Source organism: Sceloporus occidentalis, unplaced genomic scaffold (genome assembly GCF_023333645.1).
Source record: "Sceloporus occidentalis isolate IW3139 unplaced genomic scaffold, rSceOcc1.0.p SCAF_42, whole genome shotgun sequence".
Classification (NCBI taxonomy): Eukaryota; Metazoa; Chordata; class Lepidosauria; order Squamata; family Phrynosomatidae; genus Sceloporus; species Sceloporus occidentalis.
Genome location: NW_028317022.1, coordinates 6,135,092 through 6,156,782, shown reverse-complemented (window position 1 = coordinate 6,156,782; position 21,691 = coordinate 6,135,092). Strand labels below are relative to the sequence as shown.

The 21,691-nt window shown below is 38.5% G+C and overlaps 1 protein-coding gene across 1 annotated transcript; it reads right to left on the bottom strand.

The window, feature by feature from the left end:
• Positions 1–79: 79 nt before the first annotated feature.
• Positions 80–20,787, bottom strand: LOC149289896 (tetratricopeptide repeat protein 13). The gene is made up of 23 exons (XM_089490153.1): positions 20,754–20,787; positions 18,913–19,007; positions 18,044–18,119; positions 16,612–16,682; positions 16,052–16,117; positions 15,521–15,613; positions 15,202–15,318; positions 14,721–14,831; positions 13,734–13,816; positions 13,335–13,476; positions 12,387–12,561; positions 11,158–11,314; positions 10,896–11,026; positions 10,162–10,294; positions 9,883–9,975; positions 9,419–9,502; positions 8,084–8,168; positions 7,382–7,491; positions 6,151–6,286; positions 4,819–4,898; positions 3,972–4,050; positions 1,313–1,392; positions 80–194 (listed from the first exon to the last, which is right to left on the bottom strand). Exons 1-23 carry the CDS (start codon positions 20,785–20,787, stop codon positions 80–82), a joined length of 2,346 nt encoding a protein of 781 aa, XP_089346279.1.
• Between the last annotated feature and the right edge of the window lie 904 nt (positions 20,788–21,691).

The window sequence follows — 21,691 nt, the reverse complement described above, 5'->3', positions numbered from 1 at the left end:
ACATTTTTTGAAAAAAATAAAATAAAAATAACTTAATAAGCAAAAGGTCCCTGCCAGTCGCTTGTATAAATAGACGTCATCAAAATGTCTTGAGGCAGTGAGAAGAGGAGTCTGTGTTCAGTACTTCGATCATTGTTCTCAGAGTTGGAAAGGTTTCGGATACCGAAGGAAGGTTCTTATACGAAGAAGGCAAACTGCAAAATAAAATAAAGTATTTTAAGTGAGCATTTTAGAAAATTTGTTGTTATTCAGCTCATGCAGTTCTGTCGCAACGGGCTCCAGCCAGCTTCTCTCTTTTCCATAGGTCTGGGTCTACCTTCTAAAAAGTTTATATGTTTCATATATTGGATGGAAAGCGTGCGATCCACCAGAAGGAGACATTAACTGCAGGCTGGCTAAGTCCCAAAAGGTGGTGAGCTGGGGCATCCACCCAAGGCACATCTCCAAGCCCTTATTTGCATCAGGGAATGTGGTGAAACAGTACACCCTAGGAGAGTTTCCATGAACGTGGTGCATGAAGAGGTCTGCTGACCTACAGTAAGCTCTGGGTGAACATCTGCACATGGTAATAGCGTCCCTTAAAGCTGAGTCTGTTGTGTTGCTAAAGTTCCTAAGCCAGCACACAAGTGAGAACAAAATGGAGAAGATTTGAAAGGGCAAGAAGGGTGAAAGAGAACATGGGAAAAAGAAACAAAAGAGATATATGGGGGGGACTGAGTTATGAATGGGTAGAGGAACTGAATATGCTTTGCAGGGCCCTTCCCTTACAAAAAATTACTGTTTTTCTGAAGTAATACTGCAGTTTTTTGGACATGAAAAAACTGCAATACTGCACTTTTACTGCACATTTACTGCATTTGTACTTCACTGTACTGCAGTTTTACTGCACTTTTTTTTTATTTTGCAAACCTACAGTTGTACTTCAATGTATTGCAGCTTTATTGCATTTGTACTTCCGTACAAAAATAACTGCAATAAAACTGTAGTACAGTGAAGTACAAATGCAGTAAAAGTGCAGTAATACTGCAGTAAATGTGCAGTATTGCAGTTTTTTCATGTCCAAAAAACTGCAGTATTACTTCAGAAAAACTGCAGTAATTTTTTCATAAGGGTTTGTTTTCAGTGGCAGCCTTGGCATGCTATATTCATACTGGGCTCCAATGGAGCTTCCAATGGAGTACTAGCATGTGTTACCTTGCAGTGAACTAAACGATTTCCTAGTGTTTGTCTCTTGACATTCAGGCTGCCAGTAAGAGAGCTACCGATATGTACCATGCCAATACAAATAACAAAGTCCTGTTTTTGGGCTTACCTTTTAAGATTCATCCAGCTTTTGGCAGTTCTAGTAAATGCCTCTGCTCCCGGTGCGGTCATTGCCTCAAAATCAACAAGCTGGAAACATAAAACAAACCATTATGCCTCAATAAGCAATAATTACATTAAACATTCTTTGTTAGAATAAGCTCTAAACAGAATTGGTTTTATCCAAACTGGCCAAAATCCTGCTGGCTGTGATGCATTGACGACATTGGGGCTCTAGCGACCTTGTTCGTCTAGGGCACTAGAAAATCCTACACGTTATGTTCAGCCCTGGATTCAAAGTCATTTTATTCAAGAAAAGAAACAAAAAAATATTCTCATTACGGCAGATACTTGTTTCCCAAAAAGGCCAACTTTGCTACAGTATGAAAAAATACTAGCAACCATTAAAATCAGTTTTAGTGGGAGAGACTGGGTCCAGGTGAATAATAGATGGAAAAAACGAAGGCTGCCATATTGCCAAACAGGACACCTATGAATTTTACTTGCTGCAGGACTAGCCTTAGGCAAGTACAGCCCAGCTCTATGACAAATCCATATACTTTATTTAGTAATGCTAGTGTATAAATTCGAGATTTAGAAAGCCGTTATTTGTTAAATATGTATTTATAGGCTGTATTTGTTAAATATTCACCAGAGTCATGGCCAATATCACTAACTGCATAAACCTAATGGTCCGTGAACAAATTTGGTTTGGATCTAAGGGGAAAAAAAGGGATTTTTATCTTCCCAATGCTTTCATTTTAATTTATTATCCCCTGGTCTGCAGTTAAAGGATGTGTATTGGGGCATTACGACATGACACACCTTTCTTCAGTGGTGCACCACTTAGTACAGTATTGTTGGTAACCCCTTCATGACAAGAATATTTTACACCATAAACAGCTGTATGTTTACCATTATTCTTACACTTGTACACACTAACACTATACAGAAAGATAAACGCCAACGTCTTATGCTCACAAACACCACGTCACACACACACGCTAACATTCCACACTCATGTACACACATGCCAACACCATACACTTACACACACGCAATATACGGAGTGGTTTCTAGTCGCCACGGTGACCAGGGTTTGCCGAGCCCTGCTGTAAGTCATGCTGTATTAACGATTTTAGCCATAGCTCCTCTACACCGCCTTCTTACCCTTCACAAAAACGTGATCTATATTGTTTAATCATATCAAATTTTGCTAAGGCTAACCCCAAAAAACTGCCTCCATTTCAAAAAAATAATCAACATTTCTTTATTATTTGAGATCTGATATAACTGCGATTTAAACCTACGGTTTAATGCTATTTTAAGCATATGTGGCTTCAGCAGTTGCAGAAAATGTATATCATGATATCCAGAGCACTATCATATTCTGCACTTCTTCAGCTTCACATATTTTTCTGTATAGAACAGATGCAGAATGACACCGGCGCCAGGACTCGCATTTCAAATACCGTATAACAAACATATTTCACCAGTGCACTTCATAGTTAGTAAATTTAACCACGAGCCACACACAGAACCTCTCCAGCTGCCACAACTCCAAAATTCAATTTTTTTTAAAAAAACCACATATCTTTGCTTTGTTAGGATGAGTATCTATTTGGTGAACAGAGGTGTAACATTGTATTGTACACAAGTCATTTCTTGATAAAAAAAAAAAAAAAGTACTTTCAAACTTCAGCAAACTTATTTTCAGTGAGTTGCTCTCATGAAAACTGTATTAGTTACTAAGAATAGGGCAATCTCTGTGGACAGAGCTGTCAATGCCGCTGCCTGTTTTTCAACAACATATCAGTGCTGCTGTCCATTATGATGCCTAATGTTGAATGCCTCCAATTATCTCTATGCTCATGCGTGCCCCCATGTGGTAACATATGGTATAAATATATAAATGTAAAAAAATTATACCCTGTGAACTGCTGGTACTAGTAGTACTAACACTAGAAATGTACTAAGCAGTTACTCATCTAGAATGTGGTACACAGACATAATGTTACAGAGATGGCATATAGCGAGTTACCACTTTAAAGCAGATCTGTCCATAAATCCTGGATTTTAAAATGAAATTTAAACTAATTAAACCCCAAGTGTGTTTACCGATACAAATAAGCAAGGTATTTGTGCTAAAAACCTAAAAACCCATTATATGTGTATAAAGTGGGGAAAGATATCTTACTTCCTCATTATCACTGTTACCTTTTAGTTATATAGCGTCAATAATTTACACAGGGATTCTTACAATACGAATATTTAAGGGATACGACAAGACCAGAAATCACACACACACACACACACACACACACACACACAAGATCTGCATGACAGCCATTTGCTGTTTCGACGGTTCAGGCAGCCAGGGGCGAGACAGTGAGGGTACATATGTCTAAGTGTGTATTTGTTAGCCTGAGTGTATAGGTATAACTGTGTGTTACCATGAATGTGTATGTGTGAGCGTGTGTTAGTATAAGTGTGCATGTGTTTGTGTGAGAATGAGTATGTGTGAGTGTGTGAGGGAGCGTGCGTGTGTGTGTAAATATATATTAGTTACTGGGAAGGGGCAAGTAGCCTTCCCAGCAGACAGCCTTTTCAAGGTTGGGTGCAGAGATCTGGTTAAATCACAGCAGGGAAAAAAAAAACAGTTGCCTTACTTTTCCTTTAGGAATTTTCCCTGACACCTCTTTTCCACCAGCCATCAAAGCACCCATAATTACAGAGTATGCTACGACACTAGAAGGAGAAAACAATAAAAACACACAAAAAACAATGACATTGATATCCATCACCTTCAATATGCATCACATGGTTTACGCATGTAAAGAACTTTTTCCAACACAGCTGTTAAATCTCTAGGCTCCCCCCCCCCCAGTTTAGTTGTTTTGGCATATATCGCATTCCCCAGAGTTAAAAAACAGTGCACCAGATGAATTTTCCTTTAAAGCTTTGGGAATAATATTTTTCAGATGAAACCAGCTTTCTGATGTCTTAGGCAATCACTACTGAAGAGATCAAAGTATGGGAAGCTGTTAGGGATACCCATCTTTTAAAAACACTGCATTTTTAAAGAGGAACTCCCATTTTTTGGGTGTGAAATTAAAAGATTGACATAAACTATAATTTCCTACTATGCCTATAGTTTTGAGAATAATGTAGACACCCCTCAAGGTTGCTATAGGTACACAAAAACATTAAATGCAATCCCAGATTACGGTGTCTGTATAAATAATGGAACTCCATTACGTTTGATAACACAAACGGTTCATTTAAAGGGGAAACCATTTTTAATGGGATGACAAACAGTTTTTAAAACTATTGCTAGTTTAAATGAACCATTTGTTTTACCAAAAACTTACTAATACTAGTATATATATATAGTTGGAAATTACAAATGTGTGCTTTTTGTGCCTCATTTCTCAGAACGTTTTTTGGGTACAAAGAGGATGGGCAATGACAATGAACGTTTTACTACTATTTATTGTACTGCTAGAATATACTCACCTGGATCCCCGTGAGAGGGGCATTAAATTGTAGAAGTAATAGACCAGTGACATAATCAGTTCGCATACAGCATCTGCCTCCTAGAATGTAGAAAATAATCTCATGCATTATTCAGTTATCAAATAGATTTAAGCAGGGGAGGGCTTTTTTTTACTGTGGGTTGCTCTAACATGTGGTTTAGTGGTATGTAAACACACACACGTATACATACCGTATTTGCTCGATTATAAGACTATGTAACTATAAGACTATTATTATAAGGCGACCCCCCCCCCCAAAATTTGAATATCAATTTAGGAAAACAAGAAAAAGCCTGAATACAAGATTACCCTATAAGAAAAAAAGTTATACTAGTAAATATTAATTCATGTAAACTATTTTTTGATATTTAATAACAACTATGATTGAGAAAAAAAATCATTTTTATTTCTTTTATTTGCCAACCTGCCCTCATAAACGCCTTATACCCCCTTATTTGCCACTCTGCCTCCCTGATATTCCTTTTAACCCCCTATATGCCACTCTGCCTGATATTCCTTTTAACCCCCTATATGCCACTGCCTCCCTGATATGCCTTTTAACCCCTATATGCCACTCTGCCTCCAGAAAACCATTATACCCCCCATATGCCACTCTTACCCTCTCCCGACTTACCAGTGCATCCCTAGACTTGTCCCCCACGCTTCAGATTCCTTTGACAACCTCTGCTGCTGCCGACACTTCCGTCGGGGCTTCTATGAATGAGCACCGGAACGTCATGTGATGCCGGCGCTCATTCATAGAAGCCCCAGCGGAAATGCAAGCAGCAGCGGAGGTTGCCTGCAAGCATCGTGCAGACATCCACCGGCTGCCAGAGAGGAAGATCCAGGTCCCCTGCAGAGCTGCGGGGCATCCGGATGTTAGTCTTTAGTCAGACCTCTATTTGAGGTCAGATTATAAAACGACCTTGAATATAAGATGATGGTTATTTTTCAGAGCATTTGTTCTGAAAAAAACCTTGTCTTATAATATAGCAAATATGGTATTTATAAAATCATGACAACTTTACTGTCCTATTACCCAGATTTATAATAAATAAATAATAGGAAGAAGCTAGGCGCACGCTGGTCAATATGTCTTACAAACAAGAGACTGATGACTTAAGAAGGAAAATTAAAAGTCGTAAAAGTATTTGAAAATACAAAAGCAAATAAGTGAATAATTGTGCCCACTGGAAACATAAGGAAGCCATTTGCATAGCCCAGATGAAATTGTTAATCTGAAACACTTGGTATTTATATTGGGACTACAAAATCGTTTTGTTTTCTCCCCGAAGAACAAAAGAGAACTCACTCCAAGCTCGGTAGACAGAGCCAACACTTTTCCTTTGGCAGTAAGATCCTTATAAAGAACTTCAATCTCTGCATGGTACAATTGTGTTCTATCCTCTGTTGTTTGAGTCTCTACTGAGAACAGTATGTTGCCAACTCTGAAAAATAAGCACCGTTCACAATTTAGGGAAGTAAGATATTTCAAAAACAAGAAATGCAATTATTCAGAATATTAAGAAGCCATTTAAAATGAACAAACTGGATAGTCCGATTTTACTAAATTGCCTGGAAAAGGTTTTTGATACATTAACTACTATGCAAAAGGAACTATTTTATTCTTATCAGTAGATACCCAAAATTCCTTAACCGTCTGCGTGTCTAAGGGGTTTATTCACCACGGCACAAGTGTTTAGGAAGAGATGCAGATTTAACGTTCCACCCACTTTATACATTAGGACAACTCCATCAAGTTTATCCTGCACATATGTCCAAGTTGGCCCCACGTCATGGATAACTTGGTCTGCAAATTGAAATTATTAAAAAGTCTATTGGTAATGGTGCTCCACACATAGGATAAATTATATGTCTAGTACCTTGGGTGTTTCAATGTCTGGTGATCTTCCTCTATTTCCATACTCTATTAGGTGATGTTTCATTTACTCCTCATTATTGTTCTTGGTGTTTCATTTATGAGTTAATTGCTCAAGTACCCCTGCGTTTGGCAATTTATGAAATATATTTTATATGTTAAGCAGGGGCAGTGGAAAACAAAGGCTGTCCTAAATTGAGGTGCATTGTAGATTGGCATAAGGGGTATATTCCGTAACCTGGGAGTTTGAGGACAGGTAAACTCAACTCCCTGAATTCATTGGCAAATATGTCAACACCAAGGTCTAAGCTTGCTCTGTATAATCTATATTTAAATCTTCAAAAACTCTTTTTTACATTAGTTATGTATTATGCAGGGCCAACTCAGCCAGGCAGTCTTCTTGGAGAAGATCACAGAGGGTCGCTCTTTATAATTTGGAGTAAAATGTCTAAATGCTCTCTGGTTAATGAATATACCCCAAAGTCTCAGATAGTGATCAAAACCAACGAGCAATGCATCATTATTAAACAATCATCTTTAAGAAAACTAATGGAAATTCTACTTATTGGAGGCAAAAATACAAGGTTGGTGTGTTGTTGCTCGAAATACAGGAACGCCTCATATAAAGGTAAAAGGGGGTTCAGATACAGAAGGTGTCTCTTACTTATCTCCTGTTATAGTAATTGTGAATCCATCATATTCTTTCCCTTGATCTTTGAGGCTGGGGACTTTTGTGTTCACTGTAAACCCATCTCTTGTTTTGCTGTTAAACTGCTTTCAGGAAGTAAGATATAAGTGTTGTTAGATTATGGGATGAACAGTTAAGTGATATATTATTTGCTAAAACCAAAAGTGTGTGATTAATTTACATGTGACCAGGTGGACCTAAAAGAACCACGCACTGAATACTTAAAAGAAAATATATAGCTATATGTTTGAATTTTTCAAGATTTATAATTATTATTTGTAACATTTGACAAAAGGTACCCCCTTCCCTCCAGAAAGAGTTATTTGTAACAGGTTTCTGTGCATGAGGCAGAAGGATGACAAAAATTATGTGAAACTTACAAACCATTCTTTAAACATGGTTGAATCGTGTATTTTATAAAAATATTTGAAAGTTACGTTTCCAGAAGATCGATTGTTTAATATACCGGCTTCGCACCAGGTAATGGGGATTGACCATCTTGATTATAGTAGACTGTGATGCCGTTTTGAAGGCAAAGGGTGGTCGCACCAAATATAGATTTGATTTAGCTTTTTCTTCTGTTCATTCAATTTGCATTTTGTGAAACAATAAAATTAGACTATTAAGAACATTCTTGTCATGTTTGAGTAGCGACCAGTATGAATGTGGAAATCATACCTTCATTATTGGTAAGAGATCTTCTACCTTGTTGACCTTCTCTAGAGCTTCCTTAACTTCCAGAAGTCCTCTTGGATTATTGGCACTGAAGAAAGAGTAAAGGAATACGTAACACTATTTAAATACTTTAATTTACCTTTCAAGGTTTGTTTTTGACACAGTTAAATACACAAAAAGACAAAATGAAGTGATACATTCATAAAATCCAATGCTGTGATGATGCACTAAGAAGGTCCCATAAACGGTTCGAATCAACAACATATTCACCTAGCATGGGAGTGTTTTTCTTATTGGTGTGTTTCTTCCTCCTAAATCATAACTGTTATACAAATGTTACATTTGACAAAGAAATGTGCATAGCTTGCCAATGGGTAGGAGAGAAAAGGGGAGATGATTCTGTGCGTTGTGACAAGAGAAAAAAAAGAAAGAAAAAAAAAAAAAAAAAAAAAAAAGACTTGGAAGGTACTTGTGTTTGCCCCTGTGCTCCCTATTCACTCCACCACAGTGATAAGTGTATTTCTGATATTATCAGAAGGAAAGCACTTTCTGGTGGTTCACTGCAGCTAGACTAATCTTTCTTGTCACAGTTCCTCATCTGCTGATCCATTGTGCCAATCGCTACATTGGCTCTCCATACCCTCCAGAATCAAATTTAAACTTCTTACCCTGACAACCCTGTTAGCCCTTAACAGCTGTGCATCCCCTGGACATCTACCATCTTGTCCAAATACACCCCTAACCACCCTCTTTGTTCCACTTATGAGCTGCATCATTCTCATACCGTTAATACCTCTTCTTACTCCCGTATTCAGGATTCCACCACTGCTGCACCCCTTCAGTGAAATCCCTTCCCAATTCTGTCAGACTTTCTCCATTTCTCTCTGAAAACCCACCTTTCTTCCCAACGCTCTCAGCATGATCCTAATCAAGCCAACTGAACAATCAACAATATCTACAGATCATCCTGACTCGATCAACTCATCCCTTTCCAAGCAGTCCTCTCCTACAGTTTTATTTGCCCCTCAATAGCCGATTTTAAGCTTGCAAGAGCGTAACCGCCTCATTTTATTGACTCTGTTGTAACATGGAATCTGCTGGCGCTATATAAGTTATTCTAATGGCTTCATTAAGATACCCCTTATTGTGTTAGATTGCTAGCCCAGAATTATAACTAACCGTTCTATTACAAGAATTGTCCACATACACTTAATATGAGTGAAGCTGAACCAGTGTGCAAAGTAAGGAACTGAAGCGGCCTGTGATTGGCGTTTTAAAAATATGGATAATGCCCGAGTACAATTATTTAACAGATTTAACACATTCATAGACAAATACCTGTGATATACAAGGATCCGGTCCTTTATAAAGCTTAAAATCTTCTCAAAGTATTCCAGGTATCTCATGTTAATAACCTGGCCCCTGAAAAAGAAGTTATGAAAGCATGAACCACTTTTCTCACGTCATTTAAAAGGGATATTCCAGCGATCATACGGACTTTAATACACGTGATAGAGGAGAGGTCCCTTTATGGTGGTGGTAACCTCCTTGCAGAGAGCACCATGAATTTTCCGTTGAGTAGTATTTTCTCTCTATTAAACTACTGTGATGTGCTATATTGTATACACCCCAGTGAAGCTTTCAACCATGAGTTGTTATTATAGAATAGGAGCCCTGGGGTCTGTTGATGCTATATAGATAAAAGATAAAAACCGTGAAGGCACCATGTCTCATTTACAAAGGTACTGATTGTAACATTTACACAACCATGGATGCATTAACAAGGCTCTGTGAAGGGTTACCTGATTAAGTTGATGTGGTTGTTGAATCCCCTGATAAGACTTTGAGTGGGCATCTGATCCAACCACAACACGGGCTGATCTGGATCAGCAATCCTGTCAAAACAGATCCACTATCATCAAATGTTCAAACAGCCTATGGTAGGAACACCTTTATTCAAAATGAAACAGTTAAAAGAATCTGTTAACATCTCTTTACTGTTTCCATCTTCTTTTACCACTAGAAAGAGAACATCATTTAAAAACATCAGAAGAAGCCGCAATGTCTGCATTCAGCAGTACCTTCTCCATTTAACGGCAATGTCGAACATATCGCGCCACTGCATCAGTCTGGTCTTCCCATTAACTCGCACTTTTGAATTGGTCCATGTCTTAAACACAGACTGCATGACCTCCAGGGCTGCCAAACCCATCGCTGGAAATGAGAGACACGCAAGAGTCTTAGGATACACAGTGCTAATGATACATAAAGGCATCGGAATATGGACTAACCTGTAAATGCACAATTAAACATAGGCTTAGGTGGCAGATCCATATAGTCTGACAAGTTTTCCCAGCTTGAAAACCTCAATACTTAATGTATCCTTGGCTTTGTCTTAATAGCCTTGCCTTTTATCCTATCTCATTCTGTACATTTTATACTGTTAGCCAGAGTTGATAAAAACTCTTGATTAAGGATGTAAAGGTTATTTAAAAGGAAAGAAACTTTTTACAGTGTGAAGACACAGATGTCTCATATTTAACACGTTAACCAAAACAAAGTATTCCACCAATTGTACCTGCTCGGAATGGTTCGCTAAAGCTCAATGGCATATGTTTTGAGAGGTATATGTAACCGTTGATTTTGCGGTGAGATGAATAATTCAGCGTCCCATTATCATTATGATGGGCCAGCCCGAGTCAACTTCTCCTGCTAGGAGAGCTGAAAGGGACCCGTATAATGCATAGTTAATATGGAGAGATTTATTGAATGTTAGTTAACCTATTCAGCTCACTGATGCAAATCAACATATTACCTCTATGAATCCTCTTGTTTGGTAGGAATCCTGAGGTTTCATATTGCATCAGAGACCCAAGACGGTCCGCTACGCACACCAGTTCCTGTATCTCTGGCTTGTAGCTTTCAAAATTCTGAGGCAGTACATCCCTAAAGGGAAAAATAAATAATAATATATTATTATAAGAACATATATAGATTTTTTTTCTATCTTGCTTTTTACCATCATATGGTCTGCTCTTTTAACGAGATAAATGCATGCAAAATATTAGATAACTTACTTTATGTGAGGCTGTAGTCCTGGCTGCTCCTCGTAATCATCTATTAAGAAAGGCAGATTTTTGGCCCAGTGGTCCTTAAAGTTTCCAGGCAGGTCAGCATCGATATTATATTCTGTAACTGGGGTGTCAAGGTGCGCATGCAGATACCGTGAATATTCTGTGTGCCACAGAGAGGCGAAAACCAAACAGAGAGAAGTGAAAACTCATAAAACCCATTATTTGTGCATCCAATATACTGCTTATTTATGAAGAAACATTTTCAAGATGCATTGTAAAGGTTACACTTCAGAAAACAAGACCTATATTATCAGCTAATTAGGAGTTTGATCCTACAAGCGTAATAGTTTCCTTATCTGGGCACAAGAAGAATTAAGTCATAATCCGCCCTTTGGGTTTATCCATTATTTGGGGAGTTGCAGTGGGTTCGGTCCCTTTATTATATAGAGAGAAGTAATTGATATGAAATAACGAGCCAGTGAGTCAGGCCATGCATAATATATCATTGAATCTGTGAAACTTCTGAAGCCTCCCAGTTGAACTCTGTATTAACCCAGAAACATAGACCTTGACAGCAGATACAAACCTTTAGGGACATCTAGACTGCCTGATTTTGCTGCTGTACAGACTTAATCTTTGATTAGCCCTTAGGCTTTTCTTAGATCCAGGACAGCTTTATGCCTCTTCCATGCATGTTTAAACCCCCTTATTCTGTACACGGACCAGCTCAGCCCTTCTTGCTTGAGAAGAATACTAGTCGTAACACACGTTGAAACTTCTACAGCATACTCTGCCACACTCTATAACAGGGCGTCCATGTAATAACCCATGTAATAATCTTTGGCATATTTCCAAACTTGGTATTCAGTGCCCCAGCAGGAAAATAATAAAATCAAGCATCCTTTTATTCCTTTTCTATGTAGTGCTGGGGTTAATCGAGGATTGTATTACGGATATCACGTTGGTTCAGTACATAGTATTAGTCGTTATAAACTTTGGCTCAAAAAACCATGCATTGGGCATTTATCGATAGATATTTGAAAGCCCACATAGATTATGACCAGGGTATAAGCCAGTAGAGATATTAGGATGTGTACATTTTATATCTTCACCAAGTAACATCCTTTTCCTCAGATGGGCTCCTCGCCAATGGGTTTGATTGCAGTAGTGACCATGTATCAGACACATGCATGTAGTTTTATTTTTGTTTTTTTTGTTTTTTTTCTACTCACCTCTCAAGTATTTCACTTTTAAATACTCTGGGCTTGCCTTCTGACCAGGGAGAGGGTCATTTAACATGACTTTAGTCTGAGCTTTTATTCCTTCGTAAAAATGGCCCATGGAGACGTGACTAAGGCCTTTCATATACTGGCACACTTCATTGTACGGCTCCAGCTGGAGACATCTCTGGGGATGAAATACATGGACAAAAGGCATGGAATGTTAATTACACAACAGGCCATGTTAGACAAACCAGATCCAGCAATTAATGGGGTTCCTTCAAAATAAAAATGGAGAGGTTGGAAGTTTCATGCTTAGTCGCTATTAAAAGCATGAGAGGTGTCCTCATTAAGTTGGGAGTTTGCAACAGGATGAACTCTCTGATTCTCTGACTCCACCAAGCTTTATGATCCCCCTCCACCCTGCTATATTCAACTGATTTACACACACACACACACACACACACTAATATATATATATATACACATATATATATATATATATACACATACACACACACACACGGGTCTGGTCCTTTGTAATGCATTACATAAAATGTTCAACCCTCCTGCAAACTCCTGGTTTGGGGAAAACAACCTCGAGTGACAATTAAGCAAGAAAGTAATCTTCTAATGCAAAAGGACAAACACAGACCATTGCCACAAATAACCGTTTATGCACAATCATCTGCAGGATTTCTGGCACAAGTTTTGTGTTTATTGCGTAAACTGTAAGGTCACAGTTTGTCCCGTAACTAGATACAACAGTTAAGCAAAACATCCGAGTAGACCAAAGACAGTTCTAGCAAGGGTTTTAACTGGCCCCGTCGGCATCAATGGGATTTGGTCCATAGAGGTGAAGGAAGCAACACTATGAATGAAAACAATGTTAAATTTCTGTATCCCTTATGCACATGACAGTGTGGCATGGATCGAACATAAAAACACAAGAGAACAAACCTTAAAGTTGGTTAATGCCTCTTGCAGGCTTCCGTGGTGGTAAAGCATTATGCCTCTCAGCTGAAGAGTCTGCACGTGGTTCTGATTTAGCATTAGGGCTTTCTGGAAGTTCTCCATTGCTGCTTCAAAGTTCCCAAGCTCTCTAGGATCCGATGGTATATATAAAGCAGCAAAAAAGCAAATAAAGTTATAAGACAAAATAAATATACACAAACATAGACCTGGTACAGTAAGGAAACTTATTTCAGCATGTTTTTGCACAGAAATCAGCACCGTCTGAAAATATCAAAATGTTTTCAAGGATCCAGGCGATGTACACCCCGGAGCATGTGGGGTACTGAGCTACGAGCTTGTTTTTCTATATACAAAATTACTAGAGGCAAGGTGTGAAATTATTACCTGTATGCCTGACCGAGGCTCTTATAGGCTTCAATGAAGTTAGATTTTTGTTTCAGTGCTTCTTTAAACGATTCAATGGCTTCCTATAGAGAAAACACAAAACGTACCAAAAGAATACATTAACCAGATTGCATTCCCGTACTAGCGAAAAAGAACTGGCTGGCATATAATATAAAGCGGAGCCTATGTACATAGTAAATACAACCCACTACGCTTTCATGATAACCCAGTTCCTGCCTTTGCCTTTTGTGTATTAAACATGGCAATGCAATTTGAAACTTACAGTTGAAAAAGTTTTTATTCATTAGCAAAAGCTACTGAAAGTTATAGGAAATAATGTAATATTAGGAAAAAGATTAAGTTATAGACAGAATTACCGACATGTAAACCATCTGGGAGTTACCAAGCAGAGCCTTAGTAGTTTGGGCCTCTCTGTTGGCCACGTTATTTTACAAATCTTTGATGGAACGTAACGGACTAATGAAAGCACTAGAACATACAAAAAGCGGTAGTTCACAATGTGTGCCACAACCCACAGAATGCATTGCATGAACCTTGACCGCACCAAAACATCCACAGATGGCTGGTGCCGTCTACATAAGAAAACCGTAAGAAGCAAGAACGTCCACAGACCGATATTCTTTCGGGAACGCAAGGAAAAAATGTTCTAGGATCTAGTATCTAGCATCCTTCCTGCGTTTTATATTCTGTATCTTTAATCACTAATATTAAACAATGCTAAACAGCAGTACTGGATTTTGGAATACTACAGAGCCTCCGACTCCTAGGACTACCACCGGCATTGCATTCTGTACGGGTTGGCATCCCTTGACGTAGGGTGCATGGAAAACAGCAAGACAACCGAAAACTGGAAAGCTGAAATCTTGTCCGTCCCCTTGCAAATATAGGTAATTCAATTCTAACATGTTTTTTGGAAATATATTTAAACCCAATAAAAACCAATAGGAAAAAGTGTCCATGTTTTACCTTCAGCAGACCTCTGTGGAAGAACGTCAAACCTTTGTATAAAACGGCAATTGGCTGGTTTTGGTTTAACTCAAGTGAACGTTGGAAGTCTTCGTGTGCTGCCACGTAGTCCTGTCACGACAAGGCAGGTCCATTCAATTGAGATACAGTACAGCAGCCGAGTAAACACTCGCGTAAGAAAAATAAAAAAATGCGGAGCGGGCAATTGCCACAAAAGCACTGCTGTTAAGATTTGAGGTACAACAAAACGTGAACACCTGCTTAGGCCTTTGGGGGCAACAGGAGCATGGTGCAGCTCGTCTAAACATGGGAGCTTGTCACACCATGAAAGTTCAGTGTGTGCAGGACCTTAATGGAGATTACGCATAAGGCCTGTTGACCTAGGTTGATTTTGTTATGGTGTCACAGTTATAGCCCGGCTATTATGATGGGATGAAAAAAAACCACCTTGATTCTCTGGGATAAATCTAAATTGACTCACCTCTGATATAAAGTGGAGAGTACCTCTGTGCCTGTAAAGCCTGGCTGATGGTTGTAATCGAATAGCTCTGGTGAGATCGCTTAATGCTTCACTGATCCGACCCAAGGGAGACAATATCTAGACAGAAGAAAAATCCTGGTGTAGCTCATTAATTTTCCTCAACTTCACCTCAAGAGAAGATTAAAACCTTCATAGCGTTTGCTTTGGTAGCATGTTGTATCTACTTTCACTTATACGAAGAAGGTCTGAAAATTAGAAGATCCATCAAGATTTCTTGGTCCATGCTGCTCAACAGATATGCACATATGCAGATACTCACTTCGGCCCTTTGTTCAAATACTTCTGGGTGATCAGGTTCCAAGCTAATTACTCGGCTGAGCTCAAACAAGGCAAGCTCCGCGTTCTTTATGTCCTTAGAAGAAAACAGCAACGAGGTATGAAACACAAGACAAGGAAGATGGCAAAATAAACAACATTTTACCGATCAACATTGGCCATTAGGAATTTGACATTAAAATACCTTTTTTACAGAAAAAAATATCCCTAACATAGAAATGCTTTAAGGTCAGGTGACATCACAAAAAAAGAAGCTGTATTTGTACCAATTATTCTCATATGTGGATTTTCTGGTCAGTGATCCGCTTTCTAAATATCAACCCAATCGGTTTCTTGTCTGCATACAATTTTAATGGTTCCCACAATGAATGATTGCTGATAACGCTAATCACTTAAGGATCTGTTTTATTGCAAACAGATTTTGGGTGAATTTGGTCTCCTATCACAATATAAACATGCCCACTTACACAATATGGAGTAGTGTTTCAAATCACAGCTATGTTCCGATACTTACATGGAGTCCTTTCTTTCCATAAGCTATTCCACGGCCATAAATAGCACTTACAAGATCACCATCCTCCTGCACAAGAAAATGCAAACTATAAATTCATTAAAAAAAAAAAAAGCGATTTATATAAAACCTATTATTTTGGATGCTGCAAAAAAGTAGCCAAAATGTCTCAGGGCCCAGTAAAAACCAAGAAATATAGGACCCCACTTTGCCCTGTTCCACCCCATGTTCCTTCTGCCATCCTATGCATGCCCCACTGGGCCCTAAAGTTTGCAATAGGGCCACTGGACGCCGAGGTCCAGAAAAGTGCCACCTTGTCCCCTAGTCTACCAAATCCCACAAGGGCCCAGGCACGAAGAGCAGCCCACAGGTGTCAATGTAGTTACTCATGACACACCAAGGAGGCCATGCCCTCATGCTTGATGGACCCCATACAGAGGTACTGGTTATACACCTGATTTGATTATAATTACTGCAACTGAACTGGATGAAATTAGAAGTTTAAATGAAATCTAGTCAACCCGTCTTATGGTGATATAAACACACAAGGTTTTCCTCAGTACCTGAAGCAGGGATGTAAAATGTTTGATTGCTTCATCGTGGAGGCCATTGCCTATTAACACGTACCCAATAGCTTGAGTAAGAAAAAGAACACATAGGAAACGGATTAGCAAAGTCCAAAATAAATCCATAAATATATACTATAAAACAAGGTGGCAGGAAAACCATCAATTAGAAACTCGTGCGCCAACAGGTGTAGAAGAGGACTGCTGTGCAGTGACTGAATTGGGTAATGCTCACTTAATCACATCGACGAAGCCGGTCCTTCCCAATATGATAGCCTGTAATTACTCCAGAGAACTTTCCAAAAGTAAACTAAACTAATCATCAGTGGGAATGTTGCTATATTTGACATAATTTGGTTAAACATGACTGCTTTATAGATTATTCTTGCAGTTGCTTTTCCAGCTGAACTGCTTCTATTTCATAACATCATCTGCGTCCCAATATGCAAATTTTGCCAGTACAGCAGATTTTTCCATATATGGACGGATGATGTCAAAGAAGGTAGATCTCCAGCCGTGAAAGAACAATCCATATACGGTACTATTTTGTGAATGGTTGCAGTAGTGCAGGCTTTCAGCGACATACCAGTAGGTTATCACTCAAATTCTAAATAAGATCAAAAATTTAAGTTAGGATTGTGTATACATTTAAAACAAAACCAGAGATAGTTTATAGAGTTTTGAAATCTCATTACAAACTTTCAAAAGTTTCCCCAGAAACATGATCTGGAAATGTTTATGTTCTAGAGACAAAACGGAATTTTCCTTTACCAAAGAAAATTCGAGTGAAGAGTTTGACTGTAAGCCAGGAACTATTTTAAGCATGGTGGCATTCTCTAGTACCAGACGTATTGAGAGCTTTAGTAAAGCATCAGTAAAACAGTTAAACCACCATTGCTGGGCAAAGAGAAGCCTAACATACTGTATAATTTAATTATACATAGTTCTAGATCATTTAGATGACCACGTGGCAATAAGGTTTATTAACTAAGGTCCCGATCTTGTGGCTACATCAATAGGTATGCATCAGTTGGCTCCACCGAACCATGCATTCATTCAAAACATTGAGTATGTTCTTCACGCACAATATATTTATTTATTGAGCTGTCTCTTGCCACTAGAGTTTCGTCTTCGGAATTTGGGCAACACAGATCTTCAGCTTGCGAATCCATAAATATAAACTATTATAAACTAAAGTAACTTTGATTAGCATGGTCAAGTCTGCAGTAGCCTTCAGAATATCATGGATGATGCACATGAAAAACCTAGCCGAGGGTGCGTACCGAAGCGTCTTAACCACTTCCCGCCACAGGACCGACTTACCACCCTAACAATTCATTTCATAATCCTTTCTGGATTCTACCTGAGCAACGGCATGCTTAGTGTTTGGTGGAACGGCCAAGCGTCTCCGCAGGTCGGTTAGACTCACCCAGCTCCTCATTTGTGTCATCATCCTCTGTGATAAAGGGAAGCCTCCTCTGTTCAGCCAGAGTCTTTGCTTGGCTCTGAAATAAAGAACAGGAAAGCATAGCTATAACTTCCGGAGTAGTAGCAGTAATAATCTCTAACAAAAACTAAAATGTCGGTTGGAAACTTCCTGCTTTTGTGTCACATGACAATTAAGTTCTCCCCGCAAAATAGAAAGGAGACAACATTTTATATGGAAAGGCCTGGACAATCAACAGTAGCATGAATGTACATACACTCCTCGTTGTGAAATCAAACTCAAGGTCATGCTAGATACCAGTCTAAACAGCTTGTACATTAGATGCAGCAACAGAATAGAATATTCTAAACATTACAAAAAGTTAGTACTAGTTGAAACATAAAATCAGGCCAAGAATTGTTATTGTTGCCTATCAAAAAGTTTTCAACATTAATTCCTTCTACATATTAGGGCTAAAAGTGCAATAGATATATCCACTTTAAAATACCATCATAGATAAAACAAATGAAAAGAAAAAAAAAAAGGTACCGGTGCTTCATAAAAGGTGCGATATTATTTATCATAAAAGGTGCGATATTATTTATCATAATTATATTAGATGATTAAAAAAAATATGTTTTTACACTAAAATTAAGTAAAAAATGTTGCGAAACGTAGACTAAAAATGCTGTTCTAAAGAACTGGAATGGATTGCGTAATCCACTGTGACCTGTTCCCTTTATCACTAGTGCTGAAACAGCAAAGCGAAAAGATCTGACAGCAACGTGTTTGAAAATACATTTACACAAGCAAATGGTGCCACTGCAACAAACGACAATACAGACATTGCACTGAAAAGCGAAAAATCATACCAAAATCTTTTCTGTATTTAGCGATATGATAGATTCACAGGCTGGAGATCCTCTCGGCTCACAGTCTAGCTCACGGAAGGTAAAAAATGCAGAATCTGTAAATTCAGTACACAATTTAATATTTAATAATCATTTTAAAAGGAACACGTCACACCCCCCCTTACCGATTGTTTATTGTCATCATCTTATATAGATATGACATCATAGATTAGGAGGGACTAAATCCTACAAAGTAAAATCATGTTTTCTTAAAATATTTAATAATTTACATCAGATTATATATATATATATATATATATATATATATATATATATATATATATATATATATACACACACACACACACATACACACACAAATATACATCCATTACAAAATTAAACACAAAGGGGGTAACGTATAAACAATTAATATGGTGCAAAATGGTCTTATCACCAAAGCAACCAATAAAATGATCCAATCAGCAGTAGTAATAAGACCAATTTTTTTTATTTTTTTTACATAACCGCACGGCCCCCAGCTCATGAAGTTTGTCGATCGTTGATTCAGACCGCGACATACACAGACTTTGCAGAAGTGAAACAAAGGAAGTACGCCATGCTTGAACAGTAAAACTATATATAGTTATCAATAGTCATTAGTTTGTACAGTAATCGAGGCTCGCGTACCCAGGTCTATTTGCATACCCCCCACAAGGTCGGGCTCTTTGTTCCAGTTTCAAAATGACAAACCTGACAAAAGAGGAGACTGTCTGGTAATAGAGGCAGCAACGGGGGGGGCAATTACCGACTGTCCCATGAGGGCAGAGGAGGCGTGTGTGTGCGGGAAGAGGTCGGAAGAACCAGATTTAGGGCACAATCAATTTGATCAGTTGAGCTAAACTCGGAGCAATTCAAAGCCAGGATCGTTCAGTGCATTGAAACAACTTCACGCTTGTACAAGTTGTAGTAGGTCGGGAAGCCCAATGTGACGCTCGACAGTCTGAGACAGGCACATTTATTTATTTCATGCATTATTTTCATCCTCCTAAGAGGCAAGAAGACTAATGTATGCATCAATCTGTTATGGATTTTTGTACAGGGAGGTCAAGAACACCTTGTATGCAAAAAATAACAACAAGAGACTCAGATCGAATTTTTAACCGAAGTAGACATCTACATCGTCTAGTGCAGCTGGAACACGCTAATGCTCTTTTTGTATCACATATGGGGATGCCATTTAATCACGTGTGTGACCACATAACAGAAGAAAGCAGGATGTAGGGTAGAGGCTTTTTGAAAGCTTTAAAGCTCTGCTTTTCTGTACCTTGGTAATAATACTCAGAAACAGATGAAAAACAGGGTAGAGAACTGTAGTGTGTTTGGTGCGGAAAGAAAAAGAGCCAATTTATTGCTAACTAAAGGAAAACAGATTGCAAGCCTTTGAGACGACCTAGGTGTCTTCTTATAAATATGTAACAGTCCACCAGACCGTGAAAAGGTGTTTCGCAGAATAACATTATTTAGGATTAACTAGACACAGATGTAAAATAGCACACTAGAGAAAATCATTAGATTACTAGAGGTATACAGTAACTTTTAGTGACCCCCGTCTGTCCTGCTGCAGCCGATTACTATACAAGGAGCTGGATTACAACAGGAGAACTTCTGAAAGAATTTAAGATGTGCAATAGGGAAGACAAGATGGTTACTACGGAATTTGACAGGGCTCTCCCCCTATTGATGATGATGATGATGATAAATATGCACACATGCATAGGGTGAACGTAAAATAAAATCACAATAACAAAAATGAAATAAAGATAATAATGAAACTCAACTATAAAAGCACTCCTACTTACCTTGTCCTACTAGAATGTAAACACTAAAGACCATGGGTCTCCAACCATTGGTGATTACTGAACAATTGTGAGAGCTACAAAACCTATTATAGAAAAGTGTAATTTTTCATATAGGTTTCTGATATTTTTTATTTGAGCAATGCTAGAATCGATATATATATTCCCCTCCTGTGGAATTCCCTTCCCCGTTCCGTCAGACTTTTTGCCTCGTACGTGAATTTCAAAACCTCTCTGAAAACCCACCTGTTCAGGGAAGCCTTCAACATTCCTTTACAGTGCTCCCAACCATCATCCTAATCAAGCCATCGGAACAAACAGCTTCAACACATCATCACAACCAGATCAACTCGTCCCCATCCAAGAAGTCCTCTCCCATTGTCTCACTTCCCCCTCAACCACCGACTAGATTGTAAGCTCGCAAGAGCAGGGCCCTCTTCTCCTTTGCACCAGTTTGTTATTGTGTGTGTTTATAAATTGTTCTAATGAACGTAACAGCTCTGCAGAATCGGCCGGCGCTTTAAAAATAAATGTAATGTAATATATACTCGGGGAGCAAGACTGTTGCTCAACAACAATTCACCCGTTGCTCTCAGGCTACCTGTTGGAGACTACTACCCAAGACATGGTCTCTAGTAGAAGGCATGCATTGTCCTGTCTATATCCCTGGGTGCATACAAAAGGTTACAATGACAGTAAGACCTGGACATTTGGTGAAAGATGGGAGTTAAGTAAAAAATAACTTGACTTTAGGTATTCCTATTAATTTTATACTCAACCCCCGGGATCATTACTATATGTACCAAATGTCCCTTCCCGTACAAAATTGCAAGCAAAACCCTGACCACTAGCCATGCTACAAAAAAAATAAAATAAAAAAAATAAAAATCCCCCCCCTGGTTTTTTTAACCATTTGGAGAATGTATTTATTTTTGTCATTT